This window comes from Patagioenas fasciata, chromosome 1, assembly GCF_037038585.1.
Source record: "Patagioenas fasciata isolate bPatFas1 chromosome 1, bPatFas1.hap1, whole genome shotgun sequence".
In the NCBI taxonomy this organism is placed as follows: domain Eukaryota; kingdom Metazoa; phylum Chordata; class Aves; order Columbiformes; family Columbidae; genus Patagioenas; species Patagioenas fasciata.
In genome coordinates, this window is record NC_092520.1 from 167,053,216 (window position 1) to 167,075,424 (window position 22,209).

Genomic DNA, 22,209 nt, shown 5'->3' on the forward strand with positions numbered 1-22,209 from the left:
GAAAATAATTTTTTGCTTGACTCCTGAGAGAAACTGGACTCTTGCAGGGGTAACGTATCATTCTCTGAGGAACTATTTTTGAGGAAATAGGTTGGATAAGAGCAACATAGTCTCGTTTGTCCTTGTCTTTGGAATTCTATTTCAGCCTTCCTAGCTACTTTGCTACTCTTCTGGCCAGAGGCATGTTGACCACCTTTTACAGCTACGAGATGTCAGCTAACCTTGTGAGCACTGGAATTTTCTCTTTTGAGTCACCTTCATATCCAGAAATAGAATCTCTTGTTTCGTTGGTAGGGGACTATGGAGGCACACCAACACACTTGCTTTACGAATGATCTCTTTCACCAGGTCTACAGGCAAAACTTTCCATAATTTTGTGCTTAATGCTGGACAGTTTTGAGATCCAGATCAGAAAACCTTGAAACATCTTGAAACGTTTTGGTAACAAACACCTGGATACTATCCAAAATGTTAACACAAACTCTGATGTCCTCTCAGTTGTGAAACATGTTTTGTCTGTGCATGATTCAATGTGCGTTTTGGTAAACGTACACTACTCCAAACAGAAGCATCAGAGCATGATTTCACATTCAGATTTGAAAACTTTTTTTTACAGTGTGACCTTGGATATTGAGTTACTTTATCTTTTTGTGTTGTGCTGGATCAATGATGCTTGACCAAGAATGTACCTAGCAATAAAAACTTCTAGCTGGGTCTGGATGGCTGAAAGTCAGTTTTCAGCATCATCATGATTAAATGGTGAGCTATGAGGTTTTCTTAGTTAATCATGACTGTTTGCTTTGGGTTGACATGCCATTTTTCAGCCAGTTCACTTGCAGAAATTTGAATGTAATCAAAGGCATTACAGAAGAGGACAAATAAAGAAGAGAGGCCATCCTGAATGGTACTTGGTTCAGCACAGTGGCTACTTCAGTAACCATGAATGTATTGACCTGTCCTACATCTCTGTTTTTTCGTTGCACCTCAGTATATTTTGAAAACACCTCCTGAAATGGAAATTAATTGCTATTTTATTGGGGATTCTGAAACAAGCTTCTGCCTTATGGATTTTAGCACTTCTCCAAATTTTCATAAAATGCATTTCTCTCTGCCTCATTACCAAAGGAGGCACTACTTGCAGTTTTATCATTCAGAAGTTTGCCAGACTTGTAGTAAAGCCTGAGTCATTCTTTAACTCCATTGCAAAGAGTTTGCCATCAATTTATTTGTAACTCTTGACTACTCACCTAAGAGCTGCCATAGCACCAGCCAAGGGAATGTTGTTTTCAGGTTCATATCTGTTCAGTCAGAAAAGGTATGAACAAAACTAAGGATCATAGTTCCTATGTGCCACTCCCTGTAGGATGTATATGTACAACAGTCCTTGCCAGGCTTCACTTAAAGCTCCTATTCGTGAAAGCTAGTTTCTTCCAAGTGTTATGAAGAATGCAGTTGTTATTGTGCCCAAATTCTGCCTGAAATGCTATTCGTGGCTGGTGTTACTGAAGATAAAATAATCTGTCTCAAATGTTATTTGTGACTGGTGTTACTAAAGATGAAAGGAAGTACATATTTCTCAGTTGTCTTGTTAATTGTGATACCTGGGGGAGCATCAACTACAGGTGGCCAGTGTGGTCCTGATCTTGAATTCAGTGCTGATCGAACTGAAAGTAACCTTACTCTTCTAGCTGTTTCTGTTTGGCTTACAGATCTTGTTTATGCATATCCTAATATCAGTCATGCACTCTTCTAGTACTAGAATAGTGACAAGAAGAATAATCTTGTTTTCTTGTTCCTTTTCAGGTAACTGGAGTTGTGGGCAGAGCAGAGCTTTTGTCATCTATCTTTTTTCTAGCTGCATTTTTGTCATATACAAAATCGAAAGGGCCTGATAATACCATAGGTAAATGATTGACAAATATATTCATAAATTAATTTCTATATCACTGATAATAGCACTCTTAAAATGGTATTATGGGTGTTCTGGTTTTTATAAATTGCCCTTTTTTTTTTCTTCAAGACTTAAACACTTTTTCAGTTGCTTTGTAACACCCAGAGTAGAGGACTCTTACACTGGCTTGCGTTAATGCAAGTAAGTAGATGTGGGCTGAGATGCCTCAGATGGTCACAAGTAAGCTACAAAGTTTCTGTGGAGGTGTAAGAGGCTTACCTCTTTTCAAAGTCAAATTGGCCTTTTGAAAATTTGTGACTCCCTATGAAACATTCAATTTGAAGAACTTTTCTGGTGAATTAGGAAAGATCGGGCTTTTTTGTTTTCTTATCATAGATTAGTCTTTTGCCTTTCATTTAGTTCTTTCAGTTTAAGAGAGGCAGTTTTAAAAGTGATACATATTATTTTATGTAAAGCTAGTCATCTTCCCTTTAATAACAAATGACCTACTGAATAAGTTCATAGAACATAGCATGTTCAAACATAAGAGCCAAAGTCTTCACGTTTTAGGTTAATTTACTTTATTACATGTTTGTTTTTGTTGTAAGATGGAGAATTTTCAGTAACATCTTCTTTATTTGCAGTGTGGACTCCAATTGCAGTGACGGTGTTTCTTGTAGCTGTTGCAACACTGTGTAAAGAACAAGGAATAACAGTGGTGGGGATATGCTGTGTGTATGAAGTATTTATTGCTCAAGGGGTAAGCTGTTGGAAAATAAATAGAATTTCTTCTCAGGAATTCTGTAATGAGACATTAAGTATTTTGAAGTGTCATATTTCAGCACTGTTTTTATCAGTTCAGGCTAACTCTGGAGTTCTGTTACATTTTTCAGATTTTCTTTGACTCAACTAATGATTAACATACATGGTTCATGGTGAGGGAATCCAATGACTTCTAGATTGTGCTTTACATGTCATGCAAAGGTGTTTACCAAATCAACTCAGTAAAGGATTTACACATCTTAGCAGAAACCTAAGGTTTTAATTGACTGAGATTTGCTGGCTAGCATGTAACAATCTTGATTAAAGTCTGAGGTACAAAAATATGGGGGATTGTTTGTTTTTAATTCCAGTAGTAAAAATAGGGAACATACCATATAAAAAATGCATTTCATCACATTCTAATGAATAACCAGACAGTTTGGAGTAGTCTTATTTGAATCAGTAATATTCTTATGACGTCATTTTAAGAATACCTTTAAATTTAAATTCCAATATGATAGGTTTCATCTTAAACACTGACAAGTCTATAACTTAATAGTAACTTTTGTTTAGAGAAACAAGATGTTCCCGCAGATAAGTAATTTTTGTCTTTTTAATAGTCAAACCATATGTAATTTGAAAATGTATGATTGCATATTCTAAGAACATTTTCTAGCTTACTATTCCTTAATTACTCAAAGGAGTATTTTGCAAAAACTGCATCTGTAAAATTTGAAAGGTTGTCTCTCTTGGGGATGCGTATTCAAGGCCAAAATACTAAAATAATTTTTTTTTTGTGCTTACAGAAATGCAGGTGTTTGTAACTATTGCCCTAGCAAGTATAGTGAATAAGCATGTAATTTTCAAACTGGGAAATCACCAGTATGTGACTGTACTTTTCAATCCACTTTTCCTTTCTTTTAGTAACTTTTGATCTGATTCTAAATTCCATGAAAGTTTAACAAGTTTGTGTAAATCAACTGAGTAGAAAAGATAAAATCCAAGCTGAGGCTTCTTCTGATGGCACAGGTGTAGCATGAACTAAGAGTTTGACCAGGTCTCAAAAACCTATATCTGTAGCTCAGCCATTCAGTATATGTGAAGCAATGAATCATCCCCAGCACAAGGCATGAAGACATAGGGTAAAAGGTACACAGGGAAGAGAGTGTATGATGGGGAACTGTGCAAGGTCATAATGTTCATGAGGCAGAGAGAGATGGGTTATTGGAACAGAAGCATAAAATAGAAATCCAGGGCTAATCAGGAAGTAAATAGTATTTCTACTGTTCCTAAGGAATTTTGTTTATAGGACAGGTATTCAGAATGGCTGATAATTCTAGAAATAGTGATTTCTCCAAAATTTGTTTCATGGTCATACTTGATTTATTGAAGTCTCTGAAGATGGCACAAATTTTTTAATCTGTCAATGCAAAATAGAGAACTACAGGGATACTAATTCAGCTATGATAGTGTTAGCAGGAATACTTGAATAGTGTTATTTTTAGTAGAATGGTGGACTTCTATTTGAGGGTTGTCATGAAAGCTCTAAGAAGCTGAGTTAAGTAGCTATTGGGAGCAGGCATTTAGAGAAAACCAAGAGGAAAAAAAAAAGATAAGGTAGTTCATATTTATCTAAGGGATTAATGAGTGCACTGTATGATTATAACCACTTTTTTCCCGTGCAGTACACCTTGCCAATGTTGTTGGACACAGCTGTACAGATTCTTCGAGGGAAGGGCAGTATTCCTTTCTCTATGCTCCAAACACTGTTGAAGCTCATAGTCCTAATGTTCAGTACGCTGCTGCTTGTAGTTGTCAGAGTCCAGGTTATCCAGTCTCAACTTCCAGTGTTTACAAGGTAATAGTGAAGTGTCACTTATTTACAGAAACTGATAAATAAGATGTGGTTTAATGAGGTTTGGATGAAATGGGAAAAATACATCAACTTAAATGTTTATTAACATATTTTAAATTGGTAAGCAATGACTGTGTAATACTACATTGTTTGTGAAATTGATAAATGATAAATTTATATTTCAGTACCTGGGCAGACATTAATTTTTAAAAATTTACAGTTGTTAGTTCATCATAGTAATTCAGAAATGAAAAGTTTTATTAGTAAGTATTTTTTTATTTGCTATATGTTTGAACGTTAGCTGAACACTGCAATACTCTTAAGTTTTTCCCTCTTCTACATAAAAATATCTTTTTTGTTCTAAGTATGTACTATGCAGAAAACATGTTTGACTTCAGATACAATGCTTGAAGTGTATATGAATAATGTTAGAACTAAAAAACTGTAATTTATCTTAGATGTGTGTGAGCACTGTAGATATACAAGGATCTAATATATGCCCTGAAAAATGAGATGAACTATTAAAAACATGAACAAAGACCACTGAACCCAACTTCAGGTGCAAATCATTCTGTTTCTCTTTTGCTTTAGGTTTGATAACCCAGCTGCTGTTAGTCCATCCCCAGCAAGACAGCTGACTTTCAACTACCTCCTCCCTGTAAACGCATGGCTTCTTCTCAACCCCTCAGAATTATGCTGTGACTGGACAATGGGAACTATTCCTCTTGTGGAGTCTTTGTTAGATGTTAGAAATGTTGCCACTCTCACGTTCTTTTGCTTTCTGGGATCTTTGATTGTCTTCAGTCTCCGATATCCTGGGGATTCCTCCAAGACTGTATTGATGGTATGAATGATGCATTGTTTTTGTCATTTTTTAAGAGTGTAAGTGGCTTGGGCTGTTTGGTCACATGTCTAATCTGATGTGACCTGGAGATGTTGCAGATTTGGACTAGAATGAACATATAAAAGAGGAAAATCATTGTAGCAACAAAACTGTTAAATTGCAATTAAATATGTGACTCCATCAGGGCTGAGATGGAGAAGAATAGACAAGAGATGAGAATAAGTATGCCCCCTGTTGTCTATTTGCAAACTGTACTACAGCCTTTCTCAGATATTCAGAACTCAATTAGTAAATGGGGGTTTTCAGTAGAACTTAAATATGTTTTAAGGGTCAGAATGCATTTCCATCCTGCAAACTGTCTACCTTATTTAAATGTTGGTAGTCAGTAGTATTTAGCAAGTGACTTGATTTTCTTTCTCATAGGTATGAAAGAAAAGGATGCTTTGGCATCTAGGAATATAAGTTTTCCTCTTTTGTCTTTGTTCTTTTAACAAAGGCACTTTTATGTGGTCTTTTTCATATTCTAAGGAAAAGCTAATTTATCAACCTGTAAGGTCAGTTGCTATTTTTTAGTATTACATGACCTTAAAACTGAACTGGAGTAACAAGAAAGAATATTTTGGAGGAAATTAAAGATCAAATGAGCTAGTATTTTTTCACCTATACCCAGTCATATTTTTGATTGCTCCCATTGCAGATTTTTCACAAGATTAATGATTACTTGATAACCATGGTTTTTATTAAATCAGTGGTGCAATTATTTGTACAGCAAACCTGCACGCATAAATCTTAGTCTGCTTCAGAATAATGTACTTTGTAAATATCTGACTTGGCCAAAAAAAGTTTTGGATGGGTGGGAATATTTATGCACCATTTAAGACTAAGGATTTCTTTGCTAAACAGCTGGCAAACTTTGATTCACTTCAAAGAGACCTAACATTATAGTTCTAGCTCATATGGTTGTTCTTGTCACTGGGGTGAGGCAATTTGTTTCACTAGTAAATCAATGAAAATTATTTGTAGTACTGCTGATGAAGCCTCTTGTCCTGAATTTGGAAACTGTCTAGGAAGAAAATAAACTTAGCTTATTGATATAATAAATGTAAAATTTAACATACCTAGAAAAAAATGCTTTACAGCACTTAGAAGATGTAAAGGAGTAGCTTAATCTTTCTTATATAAGCTGAAACAATTTTTGTGTAGTGCATTGATAGCAGTAGAAATGTGTGTGGGGAGTGGTTCAGTTTTTTTCATAGAACAGCTCGTGAACTTCAAGGCTCTTTATTTCCCTACATTTCTGTTTGCTCCCTACCCAGTAAAGCTCAGAAGAGGAAAGGGTTAATGACATTGTCAGCAGACATTGTTGTAAGTCAGTTTCAGGGTGCTTTTTTTATGTTTGCTTTTATTATTCCAAGCGTTTTTTATGGGAAGGATCTTCTGAGGTCATTCACTCCGGTACAGGAGCCTCACTGTCACTTAATACAGTTTAATCCTTGTTTAATGAAAGTTGTTTTTCTTTAATACCTACCCATGTTGTGTATATAACCTTCAGGATGATGCTGATTTTTTTCAGGCATAATTTTTAAGTGCCTAGAAGCTAATTTTTTAGGAAATAAGAATGCAATATTTTATATTAAAAATTAATTGATATGTACTATAATGTGCAATAGCACTGTAGGCCAAAGCCTATTTCTGCCTTCCAGTAAGCCATTAACAGCCTGATGTAGACTGGATCGTTTGCCAAGGGAGGGAGGGGGAGAGAACAATATATTTCTGATGTCTTCTCAGTCTGACTTAGTAGAGAAATCATAGTACTGTCTTTCAAATGAAGAAAGTGAATAAATATTTTATTAGTGATACCCGTTTACACAGACTATGGCAATGTTCCATAAAACTATGTTGAATTACTAATTTAAAAAAACTTTTTTTCACGCTTGGTTCTCAGTTCTGCCAATAAAAGCCTGAGTTTGTGCTGGTCAAAATAAACTACTACACTGGCAGGTATGAAATCTATGTGCTATCCATATGGATGCCACATGGTATTTGTATAATTGTGGCTTCATCACATTTGTTACCATGATTGACTGCACTGTTTGATGTTTCACACTCTAATGAGTGTCACTCCAATGGAGTAATAAAGGACTTTGTAAAGAGCTTCTGCCATTACAAATCTTCAGCATGTTTTACTTCTTCCACTAGCTCTATGAGACCCTGAGGTGTCATGCTGAAGCCTGTTCTAAGGGAAAAATCTCAAGTTACTTTTATTTATAAGATCAGAAAAGGTACAACTTTAGACCTGCTGCAGAATTAAAGATGTTTATTTACACTTTGCAAAAAAAATGCAGAAGAGAGGGATCCAAAACGCAAAAGAGAAAGGAGGTCGCAAGTCTGTCTGAACATGCCTTTCTGTATTTGCTGATGTGAATATGCATTTGGTGCTGTACTCCTTGAGCGACAAGACAGAAGAGATTCCTTCTCCCACTTCCTCAAGTGCCAGTGGACATTTCACAGTTCTCCCCAAGTACATTCTCAAAGGATGAACTCATTATTGGGAGATGCAAAAGCTGAAGGACTCATTTTCAGTCAGTTTTCATCTGTTTGATACCAGTCATCTACAGGAAAAATAACTGGTAAGTGGGTACATAGTGTTACATTTTGTCTTATTTTAGTTTTTGCCACAGGTTCTAAAATTGTCTTTTCAAAATAACAGAACTGAGAGAAGACAAAACACATAAATTGTTTTGGTTTGGTTGTGTTTGGTTTTGTGTGTCTGGTTTTTGTTACCGTTGTTTTTTGGTTTTGTTTTTTACCAACTGCCTATTAAGCTAACAAAAAGTGGGACTGTGTATTATAAAATGGAACGTGTTTTGGCAGGTTGATATCATTATGCTGCTTGAAGTAATCAATTATTCTTGCATTATTAAAGGACATGCCCTAGAAACAGTGTATAAGCAGTTAAATTATCTTATTTTCTATTTACTTTATCCCTGTAAGCAGATAACTTGAATGTCAGACTAAGTGACCATTGTAAATAGGTTACACTGTACATACTGAAAAATGTTGAGTACTGAGCATAGTACTGATGTAGAATTACTTGGGTGGCTTTCCAGTAGGTTTCAGAATCAGGCTTGTTTCTTCATGGAATTTCTTGGGTATAGAGATTCCTTTGGCTGGCAAAATTTAATAAAAGCTCTTCAGGTTTTTTTGGTATTTGCTGAGTGTCTGAAACAAGGGTGCTTTACCTCCCTCCTGATAAGGCAGCGCTCCATGCTACTCAGCTGAAAACTGTGGTGGCTTGTTACTGTGCAAATGTCAGGAACAGACAGGTGCTCTTAGGTTTCTTGGTGTAAGTTTCTAACACTTCTAAGTACTTCTAAATTTAACAGTATTTATTTTTCTACTCCCTGTGCTTACAACTCACTCGAGCTTTAAAATGATTCCTTGTGAACTTTCGACTGGTTACTTAGCAGTTCAGATGCTTTTCATAGCTTATGGTTGTATTTTAGAGTTTTATCATATGCTTTTCTTCTTTCAGCATACTTTAATGGTTTTTGCTTTTTTTTTTTTTCAGTTGCCTTGATCAGGGTATTTTTTGAATGAAACCTCTGCATCTACTGAAAGACTGTGATAAAAAGAAAGAGTAAACGAACAGAAGAGATTGCATTTTTATCCGCACTAGGTCTTTGAATCTATTGCCCAGAAAACTGTGTTTGAAGGACAGTGCACCAAGGATCTAAAGAGAAGTTTGTCAAAATGTTGTGTAACATTGGTCATCAGAGGAATTGCACAGACCAGAACACGCAAAAGCCTTCATCAGATACCTAGATCATAAGTGCTCTGTGGAGACCAAGCACTAGCTATATCAACTGCAGAATCCGTTCTACTCAAGTCCATTGGAAAGAATTGGCTTTGACTATACATATGTCAACCTGATGGGGATGCGGGGCCAATGTCTTTATTATATTTAAAAAAAAAAAAAAAAAAACTGCATTTTTTGAGCAATAATGTAAACTATTTTTTTTAATCTTAAGACGTGACTTCTTCAAATTGGTTTATCGAAAGATTTCATAAAATAATTCATTCAAGCCTGTGTACAAGCTTAACATACGTTTCAAAGCTAAATACTGTTTATTCACATTGCAGTGAAAATATTTGCAAAACAGCACGTTATTTGCTAAAGCACACTTCGGACATGCTTCTGTACATTTGCTTTTGAGCTCAAAAATGTGTTTGGCTGTGAAAGTGAAATACAGAATGATACACTCACTTCCCATAATCCACCCCCAAAATATGAGGGCATTTGCTATAACTAAATTAAAAAACTATTACGGAGCGCTGGCTTGGGGAGAGTGTGATGAATCCTGCATTTCTAAGTGGATTACAAAAATCTATATAGAGTTCCATGTTAAGGCTTTTACAGATTCAGAGGTGCTCTAGAAGGAGCACATACTGTAAAATGTCAAGGAGAAAGAGGAATGTGAAATGACAATAAATTAAATTTTGTCCCCACGTAATCCACATGTTCTCTATATTGTGCTCATGTTTTCTTCAAGTTTCAATTATGTGTTTATTTTCATGTAGCTTAATGAATTGCTGTGGATCAGCTGAACCATGTTAATGATCCATGTGTATACTCTTGGCCCCTTGAAACAGGAGCTATAAAACCTTGACATTTTAAATCAGTGTTGCATTTTTATATGGGAACTGTTAGATTGACTTTCAAACTGGATATGTTAACTATTTTAACATGGAAAAGGCAGTTGAAGTTACACTTAAATTAGACAAAAGGTGACATCCAGTTTCACTGAACATTTCTAGATAATTCCTCTTTATTCAAAGAAACATTCTGTTTCTGTAGGGATTTTGTTTTTTGTAACATGGACCCAGATATTTGAAAAGAATTATTTGAGTCTTCAGCTACCAGCGATTCTAAAGCTGCTGTTTTACAGTCACCCAGAACTTAAAGCAAACCGTCAATTCCACTTCCATTGCACCTTTTGTTACAATGTCTGTGACCAGCCTAAGAGCTGCAATGATGCAGTTCTTAAGTTCATTGTCATTTTAGATATTCGAGAGTGCCTTTAGTGTAGTATATAAACACTGATTTTTATTCAGTGGTTGATCCTGATTTTTATGTTATTTCTTCACATTTTCTACAGAAAATAAAAATTTATTGTATTGTAAACCAAACAAACCCACAAAACAAACCTGCTTTATGTGTCATATGAGCTGGTATAATTTTTTTAATTGCTATTATGTCCAAGGTTCTCTGACTAGCATGTTTTTGTATGTGGAACTCTTATTAAAATGTTTTGAATTTGATTCTAGTGTTTTGTTGTACAGCTGCTATTTTCTGTAGTATAGGAAAGCAAATACACTTGTATATCCTTAAGAAAGGAATAGTGTCATTTGAACGTTAAAACTTGCCCTGTTGGAGTGGTCTCAATGTAAAACAGGTCTTAATGTTTAAAAGAAAAAAAAATCTCAAAGATCTGCTATGTATATCTGTTTTTCTGGGATCTTTCACAACTGCTTCATGTCTTTTTTTTTCTTGAGTACAGTTTGTTACTGTGTAATCTTGATTACTAATTCATTTGCATTTCTTTTGTAGGCACTCTGCTTAATAGTGCTACCATTCATTCCTGCATCAAACCTCTTTTTTCCTGTTGGATTTGTAGTGGCAGAACGAGTGTTGTATGTTCCTAGCATGGGATTCTGCATTTTAGTAGCACATGGGTGGAAGAAATTATCCAATAAAAGGTAAGATAGTGTTACTTGTGACTGGTTTAACTTGTCTCTCTTAATTTTATAAAAGATAACCATATTTATAACTGGAAGCTTTCCCAGTGGAGCTTTTAGGAATATGAATTTATTACATTATAGCTCTTCTAGAATCATAGAATAGTTTGGGTTGGAAGGGACCTTCAAAGGTTATCTAGTCCAACCCCCTGCAGTGAGCAGGGACATCTTCAACTATCAGGTTGCTTAGAGCCCCGTCCAGCCTGGCCTTGGATGTTGGGGCATCTACCACCTCTCTGGGCAACCTGTTCCAGTATTTTACCACCTTCGTTGTAAAAAATTTCTTCCTCATGTCTAGCCTGAATCTCCCCTCTTTTAGTTTAAAACCGTTACCCCTTCTCACAACAGGCCATGCTAAAAGGTCTGTCCCCATGTTTCTTATAGGCCCCTTTTAAGAACTGGAAGACCCCCAATAAGGTCTCACCAGAGCCTTCTCCAGGCTGAACAACCACAAGTCTCTCAGCCTATCCTCACAGCAGAGGTGTTCCAGCTCTCTGAACATTTTCGTAGCCTCCTTTGGCCCTCTCTTACAGGTCCGTCTTCTTCCTGTACTGAGGGCTCCAGAGCTGGATGCAGTACTCCAGGTGGGGTCTCACCAGAGCAGAGGAGCAGAATCACAAATATTTTCTGCTGAACTTCCAGACATTTTGAAGGATTAGACAAAAAAAATTCTTGGCCAGATTTGATTTGTACTTTATTCAAAGGTGATTACTGACTGAAGTTTATAGAATCATGTATATTAGTCTACATCATATTAAAATATCTTTTACTGATTAAATTTTCAGACATGCTGTGCTAGGAACAGACATCAGTGCCATTTAGTATTTCTTAAACTACATATTTTTTTGGATAACAATTTATCCTTAGGAAATTCTGCTCTGAGAGCATGTTTTGCATGCACCTTTGTTTTTTCTGCTATCTTCTACATTGATCTGCACATACGTCCCTTTGACCTGGATGCTTTACCCTTTTTACCCCAGTGCCATCCCAATGCAATATCAGACAAACAATAAGGCGGCAATTCCCAGTTTTTGTTGTCTGCTATGATTAGAGTTGAAGTCTTGTAGTATAACTTACGCTAACTGGTGCTGCGAAAGCTGACAGAAATTAGTGGTACCGTGTGGGAGTGAGAAGAAAGTATTATCACAAATCCCACTATAAGGCAGTAAAAATAGAAGTGATCTGAAAAAAGGAAGGAACCAGGAGAGGATGGATGAGGAAATACTAGACAGCAGTGTCATTTACTACGCAAATATTGGGAATCAGCACTCTAAAAAGTTTATGAGAGAGAGAAGGCTTCTTGCTTTACAAATATGTGGAATGGAAAAAACTTCCTCTTAAGGCTGGTGGGAATATACTTTACTGATATGCCAGTTCTCAGCAGTCGCTTTGCTAATGTTTCAGAATTTCTCTCTTAACTTTGCTGTTCTACTTTTTATTTTTTAGTATTTTATTTTTAAACAAAGCATAGTTGTCTAAGTCTGCACAGCTTTTTGTATATCTTAAAAAGGGTGGAAAAAAAAACCCTTTCAGTCAATTATAAGCATAAACCAAGTATAAGAAAAGCTGGCAATGGTGAACAGCTATATGTCTGCTCAAGAATGAGATTTTTAAAAACAAAATGATATTTGTAATTATAGGAAGGCTACTGGGTGTTTAACATGGTTTTTCATAATTGAGCTAGAATTCAGAGACCATCATGTTAAAGTGAATTATTTCACATCTGTTGTAGTTAAAGTCAGTCATGTTTAAACTTAAGAAAAATAAACTGCATGGAATGTAGAAATCTGTTCCTGACAACCTTTTCTCAGAGAGTGACCTCTGCCCCAGTTTGCAACTTCAAAAATCACTACAAAGACTCATGACCTTTCTCCTCTTTAGATATTACAGTAACACTAGGATTTTATTTGCTTATGGAAGATAAGCAAATAAGAGAGGTCTGCTGTGGCAGTCTCCACAGCAGACCTCTCTATTTAGATGTGTTCTACAGGGTGGGAAATATTGGTGATGTGTGCAGTAAAGAATTTGTGTGGGTAACATTTTAGTTGCTTTTTTCATTTTTTTAACATTTTGTACAGTGTTTTGAAGAACCTCACTCTTTGACATCATGATCATGTTTATTGCCTTCAATTACAGATAAGGTCTAGCAGAAGTATAGTTTTCCTGTGGTTTTTGTTTATATTCTATTATGTGGATTGCATCTGTTATTATTAAGTGAATTGTGTAATGATAACAAAAAAATTGGGTAAATAACAAATATATCTTCCTCAGTTTATTTTCCTCCTAGCAAATGAGATACTTATTCTAGTATAAATTTAAATTGTTTGTATGCTCATAACAAGTCTTTGTTTTATTTAATAGCGTACTAAGAAAAATTTCTTGGGTTTGTTTGGCTGTGGTACTGTTCACTCATGCCTTAAAAACACTGCACAGAAACTGGGACTGGGAGTCAGAGTACACATTGTTTATGTCAGCTTTAAAGGTACTGTGTTCTATTTGAAAGGGAAAATGGAATCTTTGTCTTGCTTTTCTTCTCAAAAAGCTGCACTAGAGCATGATAAAAATGGAGAGAAATGATGCTTGTTTAGCCACTTTTATTTCTACATTGACAGTATTAATATCTAATTAGTTGCTTTTGGGAATCCTTTAATAAAAGCAGTGTGATGCACACATGGGAATTCATGTGCAAGAAATAGATGATAATTTTTTCTTCTATTAAAGCTGTAGAATGTATTCTCTTATCTGCATGAAAGCACGATATGTTTTATTACGACAATCTACAGAAAGTTTGATGCATAGAATAATTTATTTAACGTGCATATAGCATGATAGGGTAGTTTGCACAACATCCCATAACAGTGATAATGAATTTTAAAATGTTTGGTATTTCTAGGAGCAAGTAACTAAAATAAATGGATGTTGAGCAATAAGTCCAATGTAATAATTCTGTATAGAGTGTTTTCTTACTCTTATAGCAGCTTGATTAAATGTCATTAGCTGTATATTTTTACATCTTTAAGACATAGTTAAAAGAAAAGCAGTTGTCATGTAATTTCAGCTGAATACTGTATGCATTGGCATCTTTTTCTGGTTTTAGGTAAATAAGAACAATGCAAAACTATGGAACAATGTGGGGCATGCATTAGAAAATGAAAAGAATTTTGAAAGAGCTCTGCAGTTCTTCATACAAGCCACACAAGTGCAACCAGGTAAAAGTTTTGACTAATTGCCATTGAATGATGTCTCTGCACTCCTGCTATTTCAGTAGCTTAGCTTACTTAAAATCTTGTTGATGATCTTTTTTTCTCCAACTAAACATCGAACATCATACACTATATTAATTGATCCATAGTTTTTAGAAATAAGCTAAAAAAAAGTCCTCCAGAAAAGTTTTTATATCTAAGAAGATGCAAAGACTTTCCATTTAAAACTGTTATTTGAATGACATTTGGAATTAAGTTAAACTGTAATTTTGTATGAAACATAATTATTACTTAATTATCTTCTCTAAAACTAGGGAGGTGTATAGAAATCTAGATAGTATCAAAGTGCACATTTACTGTATTCTACATGCTGTTGCAAAAGAAGTTCTAGATAGTACTGGACAACCTTTCCTTTTTCCTTTTAGAAACCTAATAATAACCTTCAATTTATGTGCCTCTACTGTAGGAAGAGATTAAAGACAGATATGTGGAAGTATGACCTCAAATTTTTTACCATTTCCCAAGTAACTTCATAATCCATCTTTGATTCATGATTGAATTATTAGCTTCATATTTAAGATGAAAAATAATATAAAATTGCCTTTTTGTTGTTGGTCTTCATGCAGTACCTGTATGCTATGCTGAAGGCATAGGTATTTATTTTCATGATACTCAGTGCATTGGAAATATTTGAAATGTCATTCTTTTCTTTATTAAGATGATATTGGTGCCCACATGAATGTAGGAAGAACTTACAAAAACTTAAACAAAACTAAAGAAGCCGAAGAATCATATATGATTGCTAAATCATTGATGCCACAGGTAATAAGTAATTTTATTTTATCTACCACCACAGGAGGGAACTCTTTCAGACTTATATTCATTATACAATTTTTGTATTCTTCCTGAAGCTCTTCCTGTTGCTATACATAAAAGTTAGGGCTTTTTTTAAAACCTATCTATTGAAAGAGTAGGTTGTATACCATCATGGCTGTTAAAAAAAGTGTTAATTTGGAACTTCTTTGTTAAAACCATTTGAAGTTACTTTTTACATTCCTGTGTCTTTTTTTTTTTTTTTTATGAAATTGAGGATATAAAAGAAAGCAGCAGTTAGAATTGTACACCTACAGTTTCTAGTCACAGTAGGTTTATTTTCACTTACAGCTAATACCTTGATGACTGAGTTTCTGAGCCCTCAAGAGAAGTCTTAAATGCAGCACTGAAGGTGGAAGTAGCCGCAGCTGCAACAAAAAAATTTTCACCTGAACATACTTTTAAAAACATGTGCTTTTTTACCTTTGCCATTTGCTAAGTTACGTTTATACCTAGCAAATGTTATTTATTCTAGCTCTTTATGAAGAAAAGAGAGGAATATTTTGGAGAACTTAAAAAAGTTAACAAAAGCTGTGGGTAAAATGAGACTGACAACAAAAATCTGCAGTCTCTTTGGTAGAAGTATGACATTAAAAAGTTTGTACTGTGAAACAGTATGAAGATTCTAGACAGATGAAATATAAACAGTACAACAGTTGCACTGTCAGCATTTTCATCTTTCACAACTACTTTTTACCTCCTGTATCAGTGGCTGGTAAAAATCTTATTTACACTTACTTTAGGCTGGAGAGTTAAATAAGGGAATGAAAATATCTGATAGAATGTCGGTTCAGGCTTTTGGAAATACTCTTTACCTGAATGGGAGAAGTTTTGCAAGGTCTGATCTGTTTCTAATGGCTATCTGCTTAAACCCAGTTAGGTAGTAACAGAGCTTAATTAACTGATATATTAAATATTATATAAAAGCCATCTATGTCTTCATAGAATTAAAGAAGAAAATGTATTGTTTAGATCTTAGTATGATTTTCTGGGAAAAAATAATTGCTATTTGTAATTGCTAAGAGCCAGCACACTGATGTTCCATGATACCCTAAAACAAATGTGGTAGAGAAGGTTGATTGTCTTTCACATTTTGACTTACCTGTGTTTGGTACATGGATTCTTTTTGACAGATCATTCCAGGTAAAAAGTATGCAGCAAGAGTTGCTCCTAACCATCTGAATGTTTATATCAATCTTGCAAACTTAATACGAGCAAATGAATCTCGCCTTGAAGAAGCAGATCAATTGTATCGACAAGCAATTAGTATGAGGCCAGATTTCAAGCAGGCTTACATCAGCAGGTATCTTTTCTAGTTTTAGAGATACACATTCTTGAATAAAAATTTGGTTATTTGCAGTGCTGTGAGCAGTATTTACTTCATACAATTGAATTAGCTACTGGACTTGATTCATTTCCCAATGAGATCATCAAGATTTGGAGCAATAATCAATTATTCATTACAAGCCCTGTTCTTTTAAATTCCTGCTTCAAATGATGTGTTCCCACATAGACTGTGTATTTAAACATTGTGCAGCAAGATGCTTCCATTAGATTTCTTGATGAATCTCAAACTCAAATTTCTAATCTCCTAGTTCAGGTTTGAATTATAAAGCTGACTATGAAGTCAGAGTCATGGAGCTTGTTTTATCCTTTTCTTGTTAAAGGTGGTCCAGAAAATGCAGGACTTAGCTGTCATTTATGTGTTTTTTAGTTAAATAGAGAAGAGTAATTTGGCTGTGGGTGTTGAGGCTTCTGTTCACTATTCTGTTAGTTGTGATTCCCATTGGGACTTAAGGAGTTGCAAATATGCCTGAACTATAGCTCTTGCAGTGTAGTTACAGAGATGCTATCAAGCTGATCACTTATTATTTTGGTTTTTGTTCTGCATGTGCGTTTGTTGTATACAGACTTTTAAGAGCTGAAAGCGTTGGGAATGGGATGTAAAGAAGGTCCTGTATTGTTTTGTGTTTAAAACAAACAAGCAAGAAATAACGAGAAAGGCAAGCTTTTAAAAAAACTTGTCAATTATTTCCATATTAGTATAAATAAAAATTGAAGGCTAAATCTGATTCTTTGACAGGGGAGAATTACTTTTAAAAATGAACAAACCTCTGAAAGCTAAGGAAGCTTATCTTAGAGCTCTAGAACTAGACAGAACCAATGCAGACCTGTGGTACAACTTGGCAATTGTTTACATCGAACTGAAAGATCCGACAGAAGCCCTGAAGAATTTCAACCAAGCCCTAGAACTCAACCCAGCGCATAAACTGGCATTGTTCAACTCAGCACTGCTAATGCAGGAATCTGGTATGTTAGTTGTCCCTTATATAAATATTGTGTATTTGCATTTATATGATGCATGCTATTTAATTTTTTTTTTAATTAGGTGTTTTATTTTTGGAAATCAGAAGTTCATAGCATCATCAAAGAAGAAACTGTTTATTGTAATAGTCAGCTTTGTAATTTATTGGTACTGTGTGGAATTTGTGCAAAGTGTACATATGTCTTACCTGATCAGCATCTTAAATACAAGTGCTATTTTACAAGATAACATCTTATACATATAAAGAACAGTGTTACACAAATGCCTTCAAAATTGTGCCTATATAATCTTAAAAAAATGTGTTTAGTAAAATATGTGTAATACATATATTTTGCATTGATATTGGTTTATTTCATTTTTCAATGGCTAAAAATATAGCTGACTTCTGTGGCCTTCAAATCTAACCCTAGGAAATGTGAATGTTCCCATAGGTTCCTCTGTAATAGTGCTAATTAGTATGGATGAAGCCAGATTTTCATGAGTTTATTTTTTTTCTTATGTATAGCTTCTAGCTGTATGGGTAAGTGTAAGCCTTTTGTGAATTCAGGCTATCGGTAAGAGTATTTGGCAAGTGACTAGTAAGGTTTATTTCCCTTTTGTTGCAATGGTAAACTACCCCTAAAAAAGAGATAATACAGAGTTGATTTGAGGTGATGCAGATGGACTGTTCTCCATCTCACTCACATTGTAAGTTAGGTAGTACAAGAAATGCCTTGTTTCTTGTCTGTAGAACCACAAGGGGCTTCAAACAAGCAGAAGCATTAGCTATCTGGTATTCAATTATTCATACTGGAAGGTGAAGCACTGTTTCAGGAGGTGAAAGAAGGCAGTTATAATCACCTCCTTGCTCTTCCATCCTTCAGTAAGTCTGTGCCTGGAATTCCTTACTAAAATACATTCATTGGAGTATTCAGAAAAAAAGCACAGACTACAAGCTAGTCTAGCTAATCCTGGTATTATTAGGTAAGATTATTTTACTATATATTTTTCAGACTTTTAACGCAAATTAAAACATGGAAGTGTTCAATTTTATTGTTTTGGTGTCAGAAGGTATTTTAGCCTGGCTACATCTGAAGTCACTCTCTGTGATCTGTCTTTAGCCTCTTTCAATCTGTCTTTAACAAAACGAGATCTTGCACTCCAAGTTTGCTTCTGTAAGAAATGGTTTGTCAGAACTGATGTATTCTCTGCAATCCGCTTGGTCAACCACACATGAAAATAACTTCCCTTAAACTTGTAGAGATACTTTTTCTATTTGTTATACCAAATCTAAATATAATTCAACATATAATAGAATAATGATGCTGACTTTTGCTTACAAGTCAACTGTAAGTATTTTCATTCTCTAAAAAAGGCAGATGTCATTTACTTTTGCTGTTACAAAGCAATGATAAAAAAGCAGGATTCTAAATCCTTTCCATTTTACAGTTGTTTTAAAGATGTTACATTTTAATTTGTATAGAAATTAGCATTTTACAAGCCTGGTCTAAAAATCCATCAGATTAAATCTAGAAATAAATTTGTTTTCTGTCGTTTAGGTGATGCTCGGCTTCGGCCTGAAGCTAAACAAAGACTGTTACATTATGTGAAAGAAGAACCACAGGACGCAAATGGGTACTTCAATTTGGGTATGCTGGCAATGGATGACAAAAAAGACACGGAAGCAGAGGCATGGATGAAGAAAGCCATAAGGCTACAACCAAACTTCCGAAGTGCTTTGTTCAATTTGGCACTGCTTTATTCTCAGACAGCAAAAGAATTGATGGCTTTGCCTGTCCTGGAAGATCTACTGAGGTACTACCCTGATCATACCAAAGGTCTGATTTTGAAGGGAGATATCCTTATGAACCAAAAGAAGGATATTGCTGGAGCAAAAATGTGCTTTGAAAAAATTTTGGAACTGGATCCCAACAATGTACAAGGAAAACATAATCTTTGCGTGGTTTACTTTGAGGAGCGAGACTTAATAAAAGCGGAAAAGTGTTTGGTTGAAACACTAGCACTGGCACCTCATGAAGAGTATATTCAGCGTCATCTAAACATAGTTAGAAGTAAAATTGCATCACTCAGTGCTACGGAACAGTCATCACTTCCAGCAGATGGGACTGCAACTGCAGCTGCAGAAGAAAAAAAAAATTCATTTCAAAATTTGAAAGGAGTAAAAAATGAGCAGAAAATCACCCAAACAACAGTTGATAACAACAAAGGGTACTCGAAAAATAAGAAACGAACAGAGAAAAACAATCTAGACAAAGAGACTCCCAAAAAATCTACAAAAGAAATCAAAGACATTGAGAAAAAGAGAGTTGCTGCTTTGAAAAGACTGGAAGAGATTGAACGTATATTAAATGGTGAATAGTCTTTATCATGTCACAATAGAATAAGGGAAGAATACTATTTTTAATTAATTTTAATTGTTTAATATGTGATCCAACTGAAAAGTGGTCTCAGTGCTTTGAAGATAGAAATAATGTTGACCGCATATCACTTAACAAGCAACAAAAGGCATAGCAATGATTTATGTGAGAAAACTGCAACTTTTAAATATGGGAGGGGGGATGGGAATCAAAGGATAAAGGGTTGAGAATAATCTTAAATGCAGAATCTTAATAGTGAGATAAAAACACTCATAAAAATTATTGGTAGTCAGGGATATTCAGTAATGCTACTTTCAAAGGTTCAGTGAATGGAGAATGAATGGGATAAGACAGACACTGCTGCTTTCTCCCATATAAATCTGTTTGTGTTAACATTATCTTCATTTCAGTTTACACATCACAAGTTTAAATCTTTCTAGGCCTTTGCTGTACATGAAAAAGAGTTTTTCGTTGCATGATTTGTTTCCAAAACTTGAGCAAAAGTCATTCAAAATGCCACTGGTTGTAGTATAGAAGGATGCAACAACACACTAAAATTTTCAGTTGCATTCTAAATATGGAATGATATAACCACCTTTTAATTGTTCTGTACTTACAATGCTAATGTTTTGTACTGTTTTACCTGATAGAAATCTTCTGATACTCTTAAGATCTTTAGACTATGCTTTTACTTTTAAAGGAAATGTGTGTTTTTCTTCAACTGTCAGTCATGTTTGTTTTTTAAAAAATGTATTAAAAAGGGTGGTTTTCTCACTTTTTCCCCAGTTCATTGAATGCTGATAAATGCACTTTTGGTAAAGTAACCAGTATGCTATGCAGTAGTCTTTGCTGACGTTGTATCAATGGCTGTGGATTGACTCCTTGATGTAGTAAATTCTTCCTTGTTCATAGCAAACTGGCTTTACTATTTCTGTCATTGGAAGAGTGTTTCTGTTCTCATGACTTGTTACAACACTAATACAAGCAATGATTGCTGAAGGGCAGTGTGATAATAATTAAGCCACTGAATTTAGCAATGTTTAACACATGGAAATGTAGATAGCATCCTTCCAAATACTAAGTTCTGCTGTTTTGATACTTTGTCATGGGTGTGTGGTTTTTATTAAATATTTGACTACTAAAATATTCCCATTTACATTTTTCCATTCATGCATAATTTTGATTTCTTACATGAAATTAAAATCTTTGCAATTTCAGTGTTGCTTTTATTCTTGTGCAATGCATATATTTTTGTTTAACTATACTACCAATTACCTAAACCTGATGTTTTCCTTAATTATGTGAAAGAAAAGAAGTGTAAGAGGTGGGTTCAGTAATAATTTCATTAATCATTAAATCTAACTCTTACTCTTCATGTTTTGTCTTATTTCATGGTGTAGAAGTATTCCTTAGCAATTCTACTGTTTAAACTTAATCCTTTCTGTAACTGCCTGGGACAGCAATCCAGCTGTAAGATGTAATATTTATCTCTGTGGGAGGGTTTTTAAATTGTTGAACGCCTTGCACAGACTTTTTCTATGTTATGTATCATTCGTAATGTTACGATAACAGTTGCTTGCACGGTAATAGCGTGTTGCAGGGGCAGTGGGGGGAAGTGATTTTTAAAACCGTGATTTAAAAGCTGCTGACAGGAGCAGGTATGTGGTGCACAGCAGTTCTTCATAGAGAAGGTCTAAGTGCTGCCTGTAGTGCTATGTGGGGAAGTGCTCCCAGGAATCTATTGACCACACCTTGAAAATTGCTGTTTTTATCTTGACTGCGAATAACTTGTAGCTAAAATCGCTGATATGTTGACCTTTATAGAAACGCTAACTTGCATATTAAGTCTTCCCTCCAAAACTGTGTTTTACAAAAGAATTAGCCATTGTTCTGGGTGGTACAAAGGAACATTCATTTGAAAATTGAAGGAATTGAGTAGTAAGAAAAGGTACTTTCTCTCTGATGGAGTGGGCCGGGTTTCTCTTCCCTTTTATGTCAAGAGCTCCCAGAATCCTGTTGCGTCTCTGCTTTTGTTCGGTCTCTAGATCGAAGAGGGGAGGAAAGGCACATTCTCAATTTCTGCAGTTGAGCCTCAGTCAAGGGGGAAGAAATGGCGATTTCTAAGGATGGGACAGGCACACTGAATGAGAAGAGGGCTATAAATGACTTCAACGCAATTGCTATGGCTGCTGAAGAAACCTGAAGACATGTCTCCTCTTTGCCTATATACACAAATTGTTCAACCTTACATGTGCAGCTGCAATAAGCATATTAAGTGTTATACACATTTGTGCGTATA

At 35.1% G+C, this 22,209-nt stretch overlaps 1 protein-coding gene across 3 annotated transcripts in view; it reads left to right on the forward strand.

Annotated features, from left to right (window-relative positions):
• The window catches only part of TMTC3 (transmembrane O-mannosyltransferase targeting cadherins 3), a 33,791-nt gene extending 12,664 nt beyond the window's left edge, over window positions 1–21,127 (forward strand). For all 3 annotated transcript variants that reach the window (XM_065837563.2, XM_071799766.1, XM_071799761.1), the window contains 11 exons: window positions 1,804–1,903; window positions 2,536–2,651; window positions 4,339–4,511; window positions 5,100–5,352; window positions 10,964–11,112; window positions 13,513–13,633; window positions 14,249–14,360; window positions 15,073–15,176; window positions 16,361–16,530; window positions 17,311–17,537; window positions 19,092–21,127. In XM_065837563.2, the coding sequence (XP_065693635.1) occupies window positions 1,804–1,903; window positions 2,536–2,651; window positions 4,339–4,511; window positions 5,100–5,352; window positions 10,964–11,112; window positions 13,513–13,633; window positions 14,249–14,360; window positions 15,073–15,176; window positions 16,361–16,530; window positions 17,311–17,537; window positions 19,092–19,912 (2,346 nt within the window). In that variant the 3' untranslated portion in view covers window positions 19,913–21,127. The remainder of the gene's footprint in view (window positions 1–1,803; window positions 1,904–2,535; window positions 2,652–4,338; window positions 4,512–5,099; window positions 5,353–10,963; window positions 11,113–13,512; window positions 13,634–14,248; window positions 14,361–15,072; window positions 15,177–16,360; window positions 16,531–17,310; window positions 17,538–19,091) is intronic.
• The last annotated feature ends 1,082 nt before the right edge of the window (window positions 21,128–22,209 follow it).